The sequence below is a fragment of the Bos indicus genome, chromosome 18 (genome assembly GCF_029378745.1).
Source record: "Bos indicus isolate NIAB-ARS_2022 breed Sahiwal x Tharparkar chromosome 18, NIAB-ARS_B.indTharparkar_mat_pri_1.0, whole genome shotgun sequence".
NCBI classification, from domain to species: domain Eukaryota; kingdom Metazoa; phylum Chordata; class Mammalia; order Artiodactyla; family Bovidae; genus Bos; species Bos indicus.
In genome coordinates, this window is record NC_091777.1 from 63,992,217 (window position 1) to 64,008,347 (window position 16,131).

General features: G+C 52.7%; 2 protein-coding genes across 4 annotated transcripts in view; both read left to right on the forward strand.

The window, feature by feature from the left end:
- Positions 1–6,546, forward strand: part of LOC109572041 (leukocyte immunoglobulin-like receptor subfamily B member 5) — a gene marked incomplete in the record, with an annotated part of 242,862 nt that extends 236,316 nt beyond the window's left edge. Inside the window, 2 exon segments of the mRNA XM_070771810.1 lie at positions 5,106–5,158; positions 6,113–6,546. Coding sequence (XP_070627911.1) covers positions 5,106–5,158; positions 6,113–6,259 — 200 coding nt within the window.
- On the forward strand, positions 503–4,682 carry LOC109572065 (leukocyte immunoglobulin-like receptor subfamily A member 6). 3 transcript variants are annotated; one of them, XR_011561725.1, is made up of 6 exons: positions 503–733; positions 878–1,180; positions 1,397–1,693; positions 1,920–2,222; positions 3,413–3,655; positions 4,654–4,682. XR_011561725.1 is itself a non-coding variant. In XM_070771847.1 (5 exons), the coding sequence occupies exons 1-5, from the start codon at positions 640–642 to the stop codon at positions 3,496–3,498; spliced, it is 1,083 nt and encodes a 360-aa protein (XP_070627948.1). In that variant the 5' UTR covers positions 503–639; the 3' UTR covers positions 3,499–4,621. The 3 variants fall into 3 exon arrangements, 2 of the variants coding, with proteins under 2 accessions (XP_070627948.1, XP_070627947.1); XM_070771847.1 differs by lacking the exon at positions 4,654–4,682 and having other exon boundaries at positions 3,413–4,621; XM_070771846.1 differs by lacking the exon at positions 4,654–4,682 and having other exon boundaries at positions 3,539–4,621.
- Positions 6,547–16,131: the final 9,585 nt, after the last annotated feature.

Consider the following 16,131-nt stretch of genomic DNA (forward strand, 5'->3'; position numbering starts at 1 on the left):
GAGGACACTCAGGTCTCCTGCATCCTCACAGCCTGGACCGCAGGGAGGAGACGCCATGGTCCCCATGCTCCCTGCCCTGCTCTGCCTTGGTGAGATGGGAGGGGCAGGGGGAGCCGTGGTCTGGAGGGACCTCCCAGCCAGCCTGCTCTGTCAGGGGACCCCAGGGCCCAGGAGGCTCCCGGGGTGGAAAGGCACTGCTCAGGGCTGAGGGCACACCTCTCACAGGGCGCTCTCTTCCAGGGCTGAGTGTGGGCCTGAGGACCCAGGTGCAGGCCGGTGAGTCTGTCCCAGGGCCCAGCTCCCTCCTCTCGTGGTGACAAGGTCACCCCCAGGCCGTGGGGAGGGAGAGGGCAGCTCGGGGATCAGGGAGGGGGAGTCTGGGAGGTCTGGGCTGAGAGCCGGGGCCTGGAGGGGACGCCTGGTGAGCCTGCCTCTGCTTTCCTTCCAGGGACCCTCCCCAAACCCACCATCTGGGCTGAGCCGCGCTCTGTGGTCCCCTGGGGGAGCCCCGTGACCATCTGGTGTCAGGGTCCCCCAGGGGCCCAGGAGTTCCATCTGGATAAAGAGGGAAACCCAGATCTCTGGGACAGAGAGAAACCCCTGGAGCCCGGGGACAAGGCCAGGTTCTCCATCCTATACATGAGAGAGGACCACACAGGGAGCTATCAGTGCTACTACAGAACCCGCACTGGCTGGTCAGAGCCCAGTGACCCCCTGGAGCTGGTGGTGACACGTGAGGGACACTCGGTGGCCTTGGGCTCTGCCCTCGGGAGGGGGTCTGCTCTCAGGGGCTGTCCCTCTCACAGCCCAGCCCTGGGGAGGGGAGGGGAGGGGAGGGTGGGGGCCCCACGGAACCAGCTGCCTCCTTCTCTCCTAGGACCCTACGTCAAACCCAGCCTCTCAGCCCTGCCGAGCCCTGTGGTGACCTCAGGAGGGAACGTGACCCTCCAGTGTGCCTCCCGTCAGGGATTTAACAGATTCCTTCTGACTAAGGAAGGAGAAGACAAGTCCTCTCAGACCCTGGATGGACAGCAAACCCCCAACAGGCAGACCCAGGCCCTGTTCCCCGTGGGCCCCGTGACCCCCGGGCACAGGTGGACGTTCAGATGCTACGGCTTTTACAGGGACACCCCCCGGGTGTGGTCAGCCCCCAGCGACCCCCTGGAGCTCCTGGTCTCAGGTGAGGAATCCCGTCCTGACCCCATACATTTGTGCAGACAAGACAACGTACTGGGGTCTCTGCTCCCAGGGAGCCCCTGTAAGAGGGTGGGGAGAGGAGCGTGGGGCTCACAGGACAGACACACAGACTGAGACACGACGAGGCCTGGGGCCGGGCCGGGAGAGGGAGGTCCACGGGAGAAGCGGTCCCTACAACCCAGCGCGTGTCTCTCCCCAGGGCTGTCTGGGAAGCCCTCCCTCCTGACCCCGCAGGGCCCTGTCGTCACCTCTGGACAGAACCTGACCCTCCAGTGTCGCTCTGACGTCGGCTACACCAGATTCGCTCTGTCCAAGGAGGGGGGACTGGACCTCCCCCAGCGACCTGCGCGGAGCCCCCAGGCAGGGCTCTCTCAGGCCGATTTCCCTCTGGGCCCCGTGGGCACCTTCCACACGGGCCGGTACAGATGCTACGGCGGACACGGCCTCTCCTCTGAGTGGTCGGCCCCCAGTGAGCCCCTGGAGCTGCTGGTGGCAGGTGAGGAGCCAGCGGGTCAGTCGGGGACCAGACTCTGCACAGGCCCCACCGGGGAGCCCCAGGGGAGATGCTGGGACCAGGGGGAGGGGTCCCGGGGAGGGACAGAGAGACGGGGTCTGGGAAGGGAGAGACTCTGAGAAACAGAGACAGGGCTGAGGGGCCAGAGAGGCCCGCGGAGTCTCGCTCAGAACCAGGCCCGGCGCCCGCACCCCCTTCCTCTCTGCAGGATGGCTCAGAGACAGACCCTCCCTCTCGGTGCGGCCGGGCCCCTCGGTGGCCCCCGGGGAGAATGTGACCCTGCTGTGTCAGTCAGGAGAGAGGACGGACACCTTCCTTCTGTCCAAGGAGGGGCCAGCTGATCGCCCCCTGCGTCTGCGCTCCCAGGACCAAGACGGGCGGTACCAGGCCGAGTTCTCCTTGAGCCCTGTGACCTCAGCCCACGGGGGCACCTACAGGTGCTACGGCTCACTCAGCACAAACCCCTACTTGCTGTCACAGCCCAGTGAGCCCCTGGCGCTCGTGGTCTCAGGTGAGGCCCAGTCTGTCCGTCTCACTCAGCAGCTCGGGGCTCTGCCCTGGGAGCGCAGGGCGGTGGTGGAGGAGGGGGCGCTGAGGGAGGGCCCCCTGAGGGAGGGGCCTCGGAGCCCGTGCCCCGCCCCTTCCTCCCACACTGGGGTCCCGTAAGGGCAGGTGGGTAGTGGGAGGGTCTCGGCGAGGCCACAGAGCCGTGCAGGGCAAAAGGGAGTGAAGTGGGGACCCCGGGTTAGCCCGTGCACCCCTTCCTGGGTTCATTCCCAGGACCCATGGGCCCAGACCCCACCCTCAGGCCCCAATCCAACCACTGGGGAGTCATGGGGCTCTGTGCTCAGGGGGAACAGCCCGCCCCGGGGCAGTGTGGGAGGCGGAAGATCTAATACCCCTCAATTCGTCAAGGACTGGCTCGCTGGGGGTGGAGCAGAGATGCTGAGGGGGCAAGGGGAAACACAGGCTGTGGGGCTCTGAGCTGCCGAGTGAAGGGCCGGGCCTCGTGTTCCCCAGCCTAGGGGAAACAGGGCTGCGGAGGGGGGAAACGGCCCCACCCCCACCCCCTTGCTGACCCTCAGGGGGCTCCAGGCATCAGTTCTATCAGCTCCATCCCTCAGTGGAGTCAGGAACTGCAGAGAGGGAAGCAGGCTCTTGAGGAGGTGGTGGCAGGTCTGGGGGCAGACTGAATACGCCCTCAGTTCAGGCGCCTCTGAAGACTCTGATGTGGACTGTCTCACCCTCACCACACCCGCGTGCAGGCCTCAGTTTCTCCCAGTGTAAAAGGAGAGACCTGTGGCCCAGATCTTAGGTTTCCTCAGTTCTGAGTTGGGTGTGACCCCGCATCGGGCGAGGAGCACAGGGAGCCCCCGAGGAGGTGACTGTGCGGATCTGTCCCCTCCACTGCAGCGTGTGGGGAGGGAGGGGAGGACCCAGAGGCCCCTTCTTGCAGCCTGCCCCTCCCCCGCCCCCGCTGCGGTGGGGGAGGGGACGGGACAAGGGAGGACCCTCAGCTCCAGCTGAGACCCTCGGACAGCCCCCTGCAGGTGAGGGGCCCCCAGAGCAGGAAGCTGGGTCCTCCGGGGGCCCAGATCAAGAGGAGCTCAGGGCACCCATGGTCCTAGTTCCAGTCCCGGCTCTGCCACCTCCAGGCTGGGTCACCAAGGCCCGTGATTGATCTCCCTCTCTGTGCCTCAGGCTCCTCGTCTGCAAATGGGTCGGGTGGGCTGGAGATGGACGCACAGACCCCAGCACAAGTCCTCACACAGCAGTTACCCAGCTAAACGGCACCCCTGGCTCACTCAGGCGTCTCTGGTGCCCCAGGCCTCACGTGGTACCTGATTGTCCTCATCGGGGTCTCGGTGATCTTCGTCCTGCTGCTCCTCGTCCTCCTCTTCTTCTTCCTCCACCACCGGGGTCAGGACAGATGCAGGAAGTCGCGTGAGTAGGGAACGGGGTAACTCGGACCCCTGGAGGCCTTAGGGCATCAGACAGAGGGAAACCAAGGACATGGGAACAGTCAGCTTAAAAAAATTTTTCCCACCATATGGAGGTTCCTTAAAAAGTAAAAGCAGAATTATCATATGGTCCAGCCAATCCAGTGCTGGCTATATGTTGTAATAAACTGAAAACTAATTTGAAAAGATACAAACATTCCAATATTCGTATAGGCAATTTACAATAGCCAAGATATGTCAGCAACCCAGCTGTCCAGCAAGAAATGAAGAGAGAAAATGTGGTGTGTGTGTGTGTGTGTGTGTGTATACCCACATATACAAACAATGGAATATTACTCAGCCATAAAAAAGAAGGAAACTCTGCCATTTGCAACAGCATACATGGACCTAGAGAGTATTACGCTTACTGAAATAACTCAGAGGAAGATAAACGCTTTATGATAGCATTGGTACATACCGAATCTGGAAAATAATACAAAAGAATGTATATGAAAAACAGAAACAGAGTCTTTGATACGGAAAAATAACTAATGGTTACCGGGGGGTTGGGCAGATGAGGAGTGTGGACTAGAGACACAGACTACTGTGTATGAAATAAACAAGAAGCATACACTGGATAGCACAGGGAATGTAGCAATTATTTCGTAATAACTTTAAATGGAGTATAACCTATAAAAACATTGAATCATATGTTGTATGCCTGAAACTAATATATTACAAATCAACGATATTTCATTAAAAAATTTTTCCAGAATCTCAAATCTGAAAATCTAGTGGAAAAAACACCCACTGTCACCCACGTGCACTCATTTAAGCCATTCCCCTCCTTCTCAATGTCACAAACTGACACACGCACCACGAGCCCAGGCTGCCTTCTCTCCTCCTGAATCCCACGTGGAGGGCGTGGGCACCACGTCCCCGGGGCCGAGCCTCTGTCCCGGGTCCCAGCCCAGGCCGAGGCTGATTTCCAACCTCCCACAGGGGCCGCAGACCCAGGGCCCGCAGTCCCAGGGCCCGAGGACAGGGGCCCGCAGAGCAGGTAACACCCGCCCTGACACCCCCAGAGCCCCGCCCACAGCACCCCACATTCTCCCACTGACACAGTGTCTCCTCCTCAGCTCCAGCCCAGGTGCAGACACCCAGGACCAGGCCATCTGTGAGCAGGAGAGGCGGTGTCCCCCGGGGGTCACTGAGACTTCTGGAGGCAGTGGGGTGGGACGCTAAGAAGGGTGGGGTACCGGGGCTGGGGACTGAAACCCCACACAGCACTCCCCCAGGTGCAGGGTGGGGGGGGCAGAGAGACCTCTGGAGACCGTGGGGGGGAGTGCTCAGAAGGGTGGGGGACCACACAGCACCCACCGGGATGCAGGGCGGGGGCTCCAGCCCTGAGGCTCTCGGAACCCCGCCCAGCAGTGCCCTCTGCTCTGCTGCAGATGCTGCCATGAGCGACACACACTCTGAGGTGGGGCTGCAGCTGGACCATCGGGTGAGACCCTTGCTCCCATTTGGCCACCACAGACCTCCTGTTTACAAACTCAGCCAAGCGCACGTGCCGCTGCCGCTGTGCTCACACCCCAGCTCCAGCCGCGCCCACCCCACCCCTCCTTCCCGGCTCCCTGGGTCCTGCTGTGACCCCACCCTCCCCTTGCCCTATGACCTCATGGCCCCTCCTTTGGGGCGCCTTTCTCAGCTCCGTGTCCTCTGGCTGACCTTCTGGTGTAGGGGTGCAGCCCCAGGTCTCATGAGGACACGTACATCAGTGGATGGCCCACACGGCCCAGGCCCCCCTCCTTCACCCCCCAGCAAAGGGCGCGGGAGAGCGGGCGCCATCCCCCAGGCCCTGCAGGTATGGCAGGCGCTCAGCTCATGGTGAGAGGGGCCCCACGCCAACAAGCTGGCAGAGTCCCAGAATGCAAGGTGCTGACGAGGAAAGTAAATCAAGAGATGGGACTGGGCGCTCCAGGCGGGCACACTCGGTAGGAAGGTCCTGAGGTGGAAGGGACGCGCTTTAGCAGGAAGATGGCTGTGTGCCAGGCCAGATGAGCAAGAGGTCCGGGCTCAGACAGAAACCAGGGCTGCACAAAGCACCCAGAAGCTCCTGGGTGTCAGGAGGCCCCTGGAGTTTCCATCAGGAGAGAGAGCTGACCTGGCCCAAGGTTCCAAACCTCCTCTGGGCACAGCAGGGAGCTGGCTGGAGGAGGGCGGCGGACCCAGGAGGCACCTGTCCTGCCTCACTGTCTCCCTCCAGCACAACAGGCGGGAGGCAGGCCCCCAGGAGGGGACGGGCGCCCTGTGAGCCCCTGAGATCACTAAGGCGGGAGGTGCCCCCTCTGTCCTCCCAGTCGGGGGGATTCTGGGAAGGATGGACTGACGCACAGCAGATGGGTCCCTCCTCTCCAGGCCCCCAGGCGCCCCATCTCACACACCTTCCCCCCCACAGGCTGCCACATCTGAAGCCCCCCAGGATGTGACCTACGCCCAGTTGAACCACTCGATTGTCAGAAGGGGGACGGCCACACCTCCGGCTCCCCCGTCAGGGGAGCCCCCAGCAGAGCCCAGTGAGTACGCTGCTCTCGCCATTCGCTAGCCCAGGAAGGACCTGACCCCAGGCTCCCAGGACAGATATCAGACCCCAGGAGGCACGGGAGCTCCAGCAGTGGAGACCACCTAACCAACAGCAGCCAGTACCTGGGCTCCTAACAGACCACCAGGAGCCCCTGAGACCCTTTCCGCTCAACTGGTTCTACCCTCAGAAACAGCATCCTGGACCCCTGGTGGCCCAGTGGTTACGAGTCTGCCAGCCAATGCAGGGGACATGGGTCTGGTCCACTTGCTGGAAAATCCAAATAAGAATCTATTTTTCTGATTTGAAAAGGATCTATCTGATATCATTGAGTTTACTCAATATATAAAAATCAAGTGCATTTCAGACTTCCAGTGTTAGACCAGGAGGAAATAGAGCTTTGTTTCCTTAACCCCCACCAGGCACAGTTAAGCTCCTGGACGTTACATATACAATCACAAGAATACAGGCATGCCTCCTTTTACTGTGCTTCCCAGATAATCTGAGTTTTTACAACTTGAAGGTTTGTGGCAACCCGCATCAGGCAAGCCTATCAGTGCCATTTCCCCACTAGCATTGTTTTTTAATTGAAGTGTCTACTTTGTTGCATCAGGCATAATGCTACTGCAGACTTACACACCACAGTATAGTGTAAACGTAACTTTGATAGACACTGGGAGCACAAAAGAGTTTCCGTAACTCACTTTGCTATTATATCTGCTTTGTTGCCGTGGTCTCCAACTGAGCCCACAACATCTCTGGGGTCTGCCTGTACTCTGAAGAGTAGAGAGAAGGCAACAGACGGACGAAGAGTGGTAAGACCCCAGGAGTGAAACGGTGGGTATCAAAGGGGACTGGGTAGGGTACCTGGACTGCCCCACCCACCAGGCAGGAATGAGTCAGTACCCCAGCAATGTGTCAGGCAAGCCCTTTATAACAAAAGACCCAGACCTTCACAACATAATATCCAAAATGTCCAGGTCTCAATTTGAAAACTCATTCATCAACACAAGAACCAGGAAAATCTCATCTTGAGTACTTTGGCCACCTGATGAGAAGAGCCAACACACTAGAAAAGACCCTGATGGTGGGAAAGATTGAGGGCAGGAGAAGGGGTCGACAGAGGATGAGATGGTTGGATGGCATCACCAACTCGATGGACATAACTCTGGGAGATAGTGAAGGACAGGGGAGCCTGGCATGCTGCAGTCCATGGGGTTGCAAAGCGTTGGACACAACTGAGTGACTGAACAACAGCTGCTAACCCTGAGATGACAGAGGTGTTGAAATTATCTCACAAGCACTGTAAAACAGTCATGATAAAAAATGCTCTGAGGAGCAATTATACATATACTTAAAGTAAATCTAAAAAAGCTAGACAGTCTCAGCAAAGAAACAGAAGATACAAAAGAACTCAGTGGATATTTCAGATCTGAAAGACACAACAATTAAAACAGAAGCTCCCGTGGATGAATGGGCTCAACAGCAGAATGGAGGTGACTGGGGACAGGGGATGGAAGAGGCAGCAACAGCAACACCAGTCTGAACACCAGGAAGCACAGATTCTGGAAAGGCATGGGAACAGAGTCTCAACAGTCTCCGATCCCACGGATCGGGGATCAGTCTCTGATTCCTAGAAGGAGAAGAGAGAGAGGATGAGACTGGAAAGCAATTCAAGAAACAGTGGCTGGAATTTCCCCAAACTTGGCAGAAGTCATAAATCTACAGATTCATGAAACTCAGAAAAACCCAAACAGGATGAGCCCCAGAAATCCATGCCAAGATGCATCACAAACCAACAAAAGAGGAAGACGCTCCCTGGACGCGGGGAGACCGAAGTGCCGCCTACTCACATGATGGTGCACTTATCAGAACCTCAAGGGCAGGAAGGAAATGGTGCAACAGCTTCAAGAGCTGAAAGAAAACCGCCGATCCCGATTCTATAGCCGTGTCCACCTCTCGGCGACCCCATGGACTGTAGTCCGCCGGGCTCCTCTGTCCATGGGATTTCCAGGCAAGAATCCTGGAGTGGGTTACCATTTCCTCCTCCATTCCTTCAGAAATGAAGGGAAGGGTGGAAGACACTCTCAGGTACGGGGAAACTGACAGGACCCTCACAAACACGCCTGGCCTAGATCAGTGGCCAAGGGAAGTTCTGGTCCCAGAAACGGGAGGAATCTTGGGACATCTGGAAGCAAGAAAGAATGGGGAAACAGAAACGTGGGCGGGAGGACAGCAGGCCCGCCCAGCCCCGTTAGCTCTCCTCCCTGGGCACTAGGCTCACATTTTGTGGGCAAAAACCAAGTCACACTCGTTGTCACCCAATGATAGTGTCATCTTGCGTTTATCTACTAGTGTTTTAAGAAATGTTGATAAATGAGCATTGTGTTTCAATTCCTGGAGCCTGTACGGGGATGCGAGATGTTTGAATTCCATGTAGTATAAAGAACGTATGCGGGTTTCCCTGGTGGCTCACTGGTAAAGAATCCGCCTGCCAATGCAGGAGACACAGGTTCAATCCCTGGTCTGGGAAGATCCCAGGTGCCACGGAGCAACTGAGCCCGGGTGCCGCAACTACAGAGCCTGCGCCCGAGAGCCCGGGGAGCCACAGCTACTGAAGCGCGTGCCGGAGAGCCTGTGCTCTCAGCGAGAGAGGCCACCGCGGTGAGAAACCTGCGCACCATAACTAGAGGGGAGCCCCCGCTCACCACAGCTACAGAGAAGCCCGTGCGGCAACGAAGACCCAGCACAGCCAGAAATAAACAAAGAATTAAAAAAAAAAAAAAGGTATGGAACACTCAGGACAATCAGACACACTCAGAGAAGCCACACCCCCACAGTAAGGCCAAATGAACTCTAGAATATCCCCAGAGGTTGTTTTTAAGCCTTGAAAGGATAAGCTGAACTAGTCATTTTATCAACCTCCAAAACATAGTTAGTTTCACTTTAAAGACAGGAAGCAGAATCTGTATACTCAACAGCATAACTTCGGGGACTTCCCTGGCAGTCCAGGGGTTAGGACTCTGTCCTTTCACAGCCAAGGGCCTGAGTTCACTCCCTGCTCGGGAACAAAGTTCCTGCAAGCTGACTGGCTCGAACGAAAAAACGAAAAACGACGTAACTGTCCTATCACAGAGCGCATAGGCAGTCAAAAGCAACGCTGCAGTCAGGTGGAGTGGCAGGGGTCAGCGCCGCCCGAGAAGACTTCGGTGGGTAGTGGGGCTGATGCTCAGCACCCAGCCTGGCCTCTGCAGACCTGACGGATGAAGGTTGGTTGGCAGGCCTCAGACTTCACCCACGTTAGCTCCTGTCACAGCTGCTGTGTGGGAAGGGTACTTCCTGCAAAACAGAATTAGGCAGCCTTGGCTCACTTTTACGCAGCTGTGGATCTGGTAACTAAGAAGCAGTTCGTGTTCACCTAGGCTGGACTGCAGTTCACGTCCACACTTTGCTGGAGGCAAATTAATTCTCCCCGCCTCACAGCACAGTCCAAAGGGGCCCCCAGCTCCCTGACATCGGGCAGAACATCCCATCTGTCTGCAGTGTCAATGACGTCTTGTTAACTGGACCTCCTGGCTAGGGGGCGGCGAGCACTCTGGCGACCCTGGTATACACTACGAAAGGTGGGAGTTGTCGTTTTGTTTCTGCTTTTTAAGAAAAAAGAAATTCAGTGATCCAGAGCGTCCCAAAGCAGGGAGGTTAACAGAGGTCCTGTTCTCGGAGGCTGTCCAGACACTCCGTGTAGTAAGCCACGGGCCACTGCACCTTGTAACACTTAACCCTGAGAGAGAGGCATGGTTCTGGGTGGGCATCCTCGACTTGCAGAAGCAGCATATGTCATCCTTGGGAAAACAAGTGACTTCTCACGTGACTGAGAAGCTGGTGGACCTGAGTGGAGCCCCAAGGCAGGGTTCTGCAGTAGCTTCAGTCCTGGGACCCCCATATCCGGGTGTAGTGGAGGCTGCATGAATTCTCGGCGAGCCCCAGCAACAGAGGTGAGGTTTAGTCCTATGGGCTCACGCCATCACACCCACCATCTGCAACTGAGAGCCAGAGGCTACTTAAAGAACGGCCCCTGGGGCTTCCCAGATGGCTCAGTGGTAAAGAATACGCCTGCCGATGCAGGAGATGCAAGACTTCCATGTTCCATCCTTGGGTCGGGAAGATCCCCTGCAGCAGGAAATGGCAGCCCACTCCAGTGTTCTTGCCTGGAGAATCCCATGGACAGAGGAGCCTGGTGGGCTATAGTCCAGGGAGTCACAAAAGAGTCAGACACAACTTAGCGACTAAGCACCAACAAACACAGATCCCAGATGCTCTCAATCTGATTAAAGAGGTCCCCTTCCCTTCCTACATAGCTGGGCATTTTATTAATTTTATCAAATGGTTCTGATGCCCAAACTTATGTAATGATGTGCGTGTTCTTTATTAGTCTATTAACATGGTGCATGAACCCTGCTGCTGCTGCTGCTGCTAAGTTGCTTCAGTGGTGTCTGACTCTGTGCGACCCCATAGACAGCAGCCCACCAGGCTCCTCCTTCCATGGGATTTTCCAGGCAAGAGTACTGGAGTGGGGTGCCATTGCCTTCTCCGGGATGAACCCTACTGGTTTTCAAACACTGAACCAGCCCAGCATCTGATGGGAAACCACACTTAGTTGTGGTGTGCTATCCTTTTCAGACTTGCTTGGCTTTCATTTATCAATATTCTGGTGAGAATTTCTGTATCTGTCTTCCTGCGGTGTACTGTCTGCAACTCTCTTTCCTTTTCCTGACTTGAGTCTGGAGTAACACTTAACCTCTTAAAACTGCTGCCCAGTGTTTTCTTTCCCTTCTGTTTTCTGGACGAGATTGTATAAAATTGTATTATTTCTTCCCTAAACTTTTAGTAGTACATGCCAGGGAACCCATTCTGCCTCGGAGTCTTTCTTCTTTGTTGGAAAGTTACCACAAATTCAATTTCTTTAATATTTTTTAAGGAATATTCAGATTGTTTCCTCTCAAGTGAGTTTTGGCAGCCTGTGTCTCTCGAGAGTTGCCAAGATTATGGGCACAGAACTGTTCGTTATTTTCTTCTTATGATCCTATTTATGTCAGTGGGGTCTCTAGGGATAATCTGTCATTCATCAGGTTGATTATATTCTTTGCAGCCAAAGATGGAGAAGCTCTATACAGTCAGCAAAAACAAGACCAGGAGCTGACTGTGGCTCAGATCATAAACTTCTTATTGCCAAATTCAGACTTAAATTGAAGAAATTAGGGAAAACCACTAGACCATTCAGGTATGACCTAAATAAAATCCCTTATGATTATACAGTGGAAGTGAGAAATAGATTTAAGGGACTAGATTTGATAGACAGAGTGCCTGATGAGCTATGGAATGAGGTTCGTGACATTGTACAGGAGACAGGGATCAAGACCATTCCCATGGAAAAGAAAGGCAAAAAAGCAAAATGGCTGTCTGGGGAGGCCTTACAAATAGCTGTGAAAAGCAAAGCGAAAAGCAAAGGAGAAAAGGAAAGATATAAACATCTGAATGCAGAGTTCCAAAGAATAGCAAAAAGAGATAAGAAAGCCTTCTTCAGCGATCAATGCAAAGAAATAGAGGAAAACAACAGAATGGGAAAGACTAGAGATCTCTTCAAGAAAATTAGAGATACCAAAGGAACATTTCATGCAAAGATGGGCTCAATAAAAGACAGAAATGGTATGGACCTAACAGAAGCAGAAGATATTAAGAAGAGATGGCAAGAATACACAGAAGAACTGTACAAAAAAGATCTTCATGACCCAGATAATCACGATGGTGTGATCACTGACCTAGAGCCAGACATCCTGGAATATGAAGTCAAGTGGGCCTTAGAAAGCATCACTACGAACAAAGCTAGTGGAGGTGATGGAATTCCAGTTGAGCTATTCCAAATCCTGAAAGATGATGCTGTGAAAGTGCGGCACTCAATATGCCAGCAAAGTTGGAAAACTCAGCAGTGGCCACAGGACTGGAAAAGGTCAGTTTTCATTCCAATCCCAAAGAAAGGCAATGCCAAAGAATGCTCAAACTACTGCACAATTGCACTCATCTCACACGCTAGTAAAGTAATGCTTAAAATTCTCCAAGCCAGGCTTCAGCAATATGTGAACCGTGAACTTCCTGATGTTCAAGCTGGTTTTAGAAAAGGCAGAGGAATCAGAGATCAAATTGCCAACATCCACTGGATCATGGAAAAAGCAAGAGAGTTCCAGAAAAACATCTATTTCTGCTTTATTGACTATGCCAAAGCCTTTGACTGTGTGGATCACAGTAAACTGTGGACAATTCTGAAAGAGATAGGAATACCAGACCACCTGATCTGCCTCTTGAGAAATTTGTATGCAGGTCAGGAAGCAACAGTTAGAACTGGACATGGAACAACAGACTGGTTCCAAATAGGAAAAGGAGTACGTCAAGGCTGTATATTGTCACCCTGTTTATTTAACTTCTATGCAGAGTACATCATGAGAAATGCTGGACTGGAAGAAACACAAACTGGAATCAAGATTGCTGGGAGAAATTTCAATAACCTCAGATGTGAAGATGACACCACCCTTATGGCAGAAAGTGAAGAGGAACTAAAAAGTCTCTTGATGAAGGTGAAAGTCGAGAGTGAAAAAGTTGGCTTAAAGGTCAACATTCAGAAAACGAAGATCATGGCATCCGGTCCCACCACTTCATGGGAAATAGATGGGGAAACAGTGTCAGACTTTATTTTTCTGGGCTCCAAAATCACTGCAGATGGTGACTGCAGCCATGAAAGTAAAAGACGCTTACACCTTGGAAGGAAAGTTATGACCAACCTAGATAGCATATTCAAAAGCAGAGACATTACTTTGCCAACAAAGGTTTGTCTAGTCAAGGCTATGGTTTTTCCTGTGGTCATGTATGGATGTGAGAGTTGGACTGTGAAGAAGGTGAGCACCGAAGAATTGATGCTTTTGAACTGTGGTGTTGGAGAAGACTCTTGAGAGTCCCTTGGACTGCAAGGAGATCCAACCAGTCCATTCTGAAGGAGATCAGCCCTGGGATTTCTTTGGAAGGAATGATGCTAAAGCTGAAACTCCAGTACTTTGGCCACCTCATGCGAAGAGTTGACTCATTGGAAAAGACTCTGATGCTGGGAGGGATTAGGGGCAGGAGGAGAAGGGGACGACAGAGGATGAGATGGCTGGATGGCATCACTGACTCAATGGACGTGAGTCTGAATGAACTCCAGGAGTTGGTGATGGACAGGGAGGCCTGGTGTGCTGTGGTTCATGGGGTCGCAAAGAGTCGGACACAACTGAGCGACTGATCTGATCTGATCTGATTGGCAAATGGTGTCTTCCCTCTTTCTTCCATGGTTTCTCTGACTAGTGGTTTGTCAATTTCACTGACCTTTCTAAAGAACTGGCCCTGGGTGCCGGGGTCCAGCCCCGGTGGATCCAGGGAATTCGAAGCGGGGACGGCGTCGGCGAGAATCAGGAAACAACTGCTTAATTAAACGTTAATTAAGGATATAAAGAGTAATAGAATAAGGATAGCTCAGTGAGGAAATTCAGTGGAGAAAAGAGGCTGAATAATTCAGCCAGAAGGTAAGAGAAAGAACGACATGGTGAGACCAAGTTTTGGTGAACAAGGCCTGCACTTTATTTTCCAAAGTAGTTTTTATACCTTAAGTTATGCATAGAGGATAATGGGGGAAGGGGTAGAGTCATGCAGCAAGCCAGGCTTTCTTCCTGCAAACTTATCATATGCAAAAGCTTAGGTGATTTGCATCATCTTCTGGCCCGGAGGCCTGTTAACATTTTAAGACCCTTTCTTCAGAAAACTTATTTTTCTCTAAAGGTGATAAGTCAAGCGCCACCCTCCAAAAGCATTAGATAAAGTTGCATTCCTACAGAGCGAAGGTGTGGTGGGCTATAACAAGAAAAAGAATTAACTCAAGGGTCCCAGGTTACAAACATTAAAGCTACTACTTACACCAATTATATTAATCAATACACTGCCAGGGACACAGCAGGTAAGGGATATGGAAACTTAGCAGCAAACATTGGCCCAAGAAGTGAAAATCCCTTCACCAATACAATTTCTAATCAATATTTTAACTGCTCAAAGGAATCTGTATTTAGACAGTTTAGAACATCTCATGCGTCTCACAGTTTGGAGGCTCTGAGCAATCACATGTGGCCGGAAAAACCTATTCAGGCAGGCTAGAGGACTTCCAAGGGAGTTTGTAGGTTGAAACCCTGTCACACCCAGGAATTATTAACTGGAGCTGTAAGCTAACTCTTTTTTCAGAGAGAGGTAGTGGGGGACAGCCCCCCGTAAAGTCAGAGGTGTAGGTGAAAGCACAAAGCAGAAAGTAGGCAGACTCTGGTTTTGGGGGTAGATTGCTCGAGAATTTCCAGGGAGACTCCTGAGGCTTGATCCCGCCTTTGCGTATGCCAAGCCTCCTTCCTCATGACCTTTGCCAGGGGCGGAGCTCGCTCCCCGCACCTGGGTTTCATTCATTCCTATTATTGCTTTTCTGTTTTGTTTCATGGAGTTCTGCCCTTTACTGTTTTAAAGTATTATTTATTTCTTCATGGCTGTGCTGGGTCTGCGCTGCTGTGCGGGCTTTCTCCAGCTGCCGTGAGCAGGGCTGCTCTCTACTTGAGGTGCAAGGGCTTCTCCTCAAGGTGGCTCCTCTTGTTGCGGAGCAGGGGCGCCAGGGTGCACGGGCTCAGTTGCCCTGCGGCCTGTGGGGTCTTCCTGGACCAGGGATTGAACCTGTGTCCCCTGCATAAGCAGGTGGGTTCTTAACCACTGGACCACCAGGGAATCCTTTATTATTTATTATGCTTACTTTGAGGTGAGTCTGCTCTTTTTCTGTGTCTTAAAATGGAAAGTTAGGTTCATGATTAGAAACCATTCTTTTTTAAAATGTGAACACTTGCTGCTCTCACCTGCCTTCTGAACACTGCTTCACCGGCATCCCACAGGGCTACTGTACTTTAACTTTCATCCAGTTCAGAATATTTTTCCAATTTTCCTTGAGCTCCTCTTTGTGCTCCGAATTATTTAGAAGTGTGTTGTTTAATTCCCAAAGAGTTGAAGATTTTCCAGATAGCTTTCTGGTGATAGATTTTAACTTAAATCCCAATAAGGTCAGAAGACAAGTCATGAGTGGCAGCAATTCTTTTAAATCTGCTAAGCTGTTTAACAACCAAGAATAAAGACTACCTTGGCCAATATTCCATGTACTCTTGAAAAAAAGTGCATTTGCAATATGGTTGAACGTGTTCTGTGTGCCAGTTAGGTCAAGTCAGCTGATACGATGGTTAAGGTTTTCTATATCCTTGCCGACTGCCCATCTATCTACTTTTACTCTACCAAGAGAGGAGTACTGAGGTCCCTGACTATACCTGTTCACTCATCTATCTGTCTTTTCATTTCTGTCAGTTTCTGCTTTCAGTATTTTGAAGCTCTGCTGTGGTTTTGTGTGCAGACCTTTGGGATTACTATGTCTTCCTGATGAATTGACCTTTTTATCTTCACCCCCAATAATCTTCTTGCTCTAAAGTCTCTGGTGTGTTTTATTGTAGTGTGTCACACAGCACAGCCACTGAGGAAGGTAATGCCACTTCCTTGCTGTCCCAAAGATATCCGAGCCCTGGTCCCGCAAACTATGGATATATTACCTTACATGGCAAAAGGGGCTCTGCAGACATGACTAAAGCAAGTATCTTGAGATAGGGACATTATTCTACATAATCTGGGGGAGGCCAGTGTGTTCACAAGGCTTCATAAGAGGGAGACGAGAGGGCAGAGTCAGGGGTAGGAAACTGACGGCGGAGGCTGGAGTGATGGAAGGAAGGGCCCACAAGCCAGGCACTGCAGGC

Excerpts from the sequence above, each read along its gene's own strand:
- LOC109572065 (XM_070771846.1), top strand. The coding sequence starts at position 640 with ATGAGAGAGGACCACACAGGGAGCTATCAGTGCTACTACAGAACCCGC. Across the intron at positions 734-877 it reads CCTGGAGCTGGTGGTGACAC|GACCCTACGTCAAACCCAGC; the intron begins GTGAGGGACACT and ends CTTCTCTCCTAG. Across the intron at positions 2,223-3,538 it reads CCTGGCGCTCGTGGTCTCAG|GCCTCACGTGGTACCTGATT; the intron begins GTGAGGCCCAGT and ends CTGGTGCCCCAG.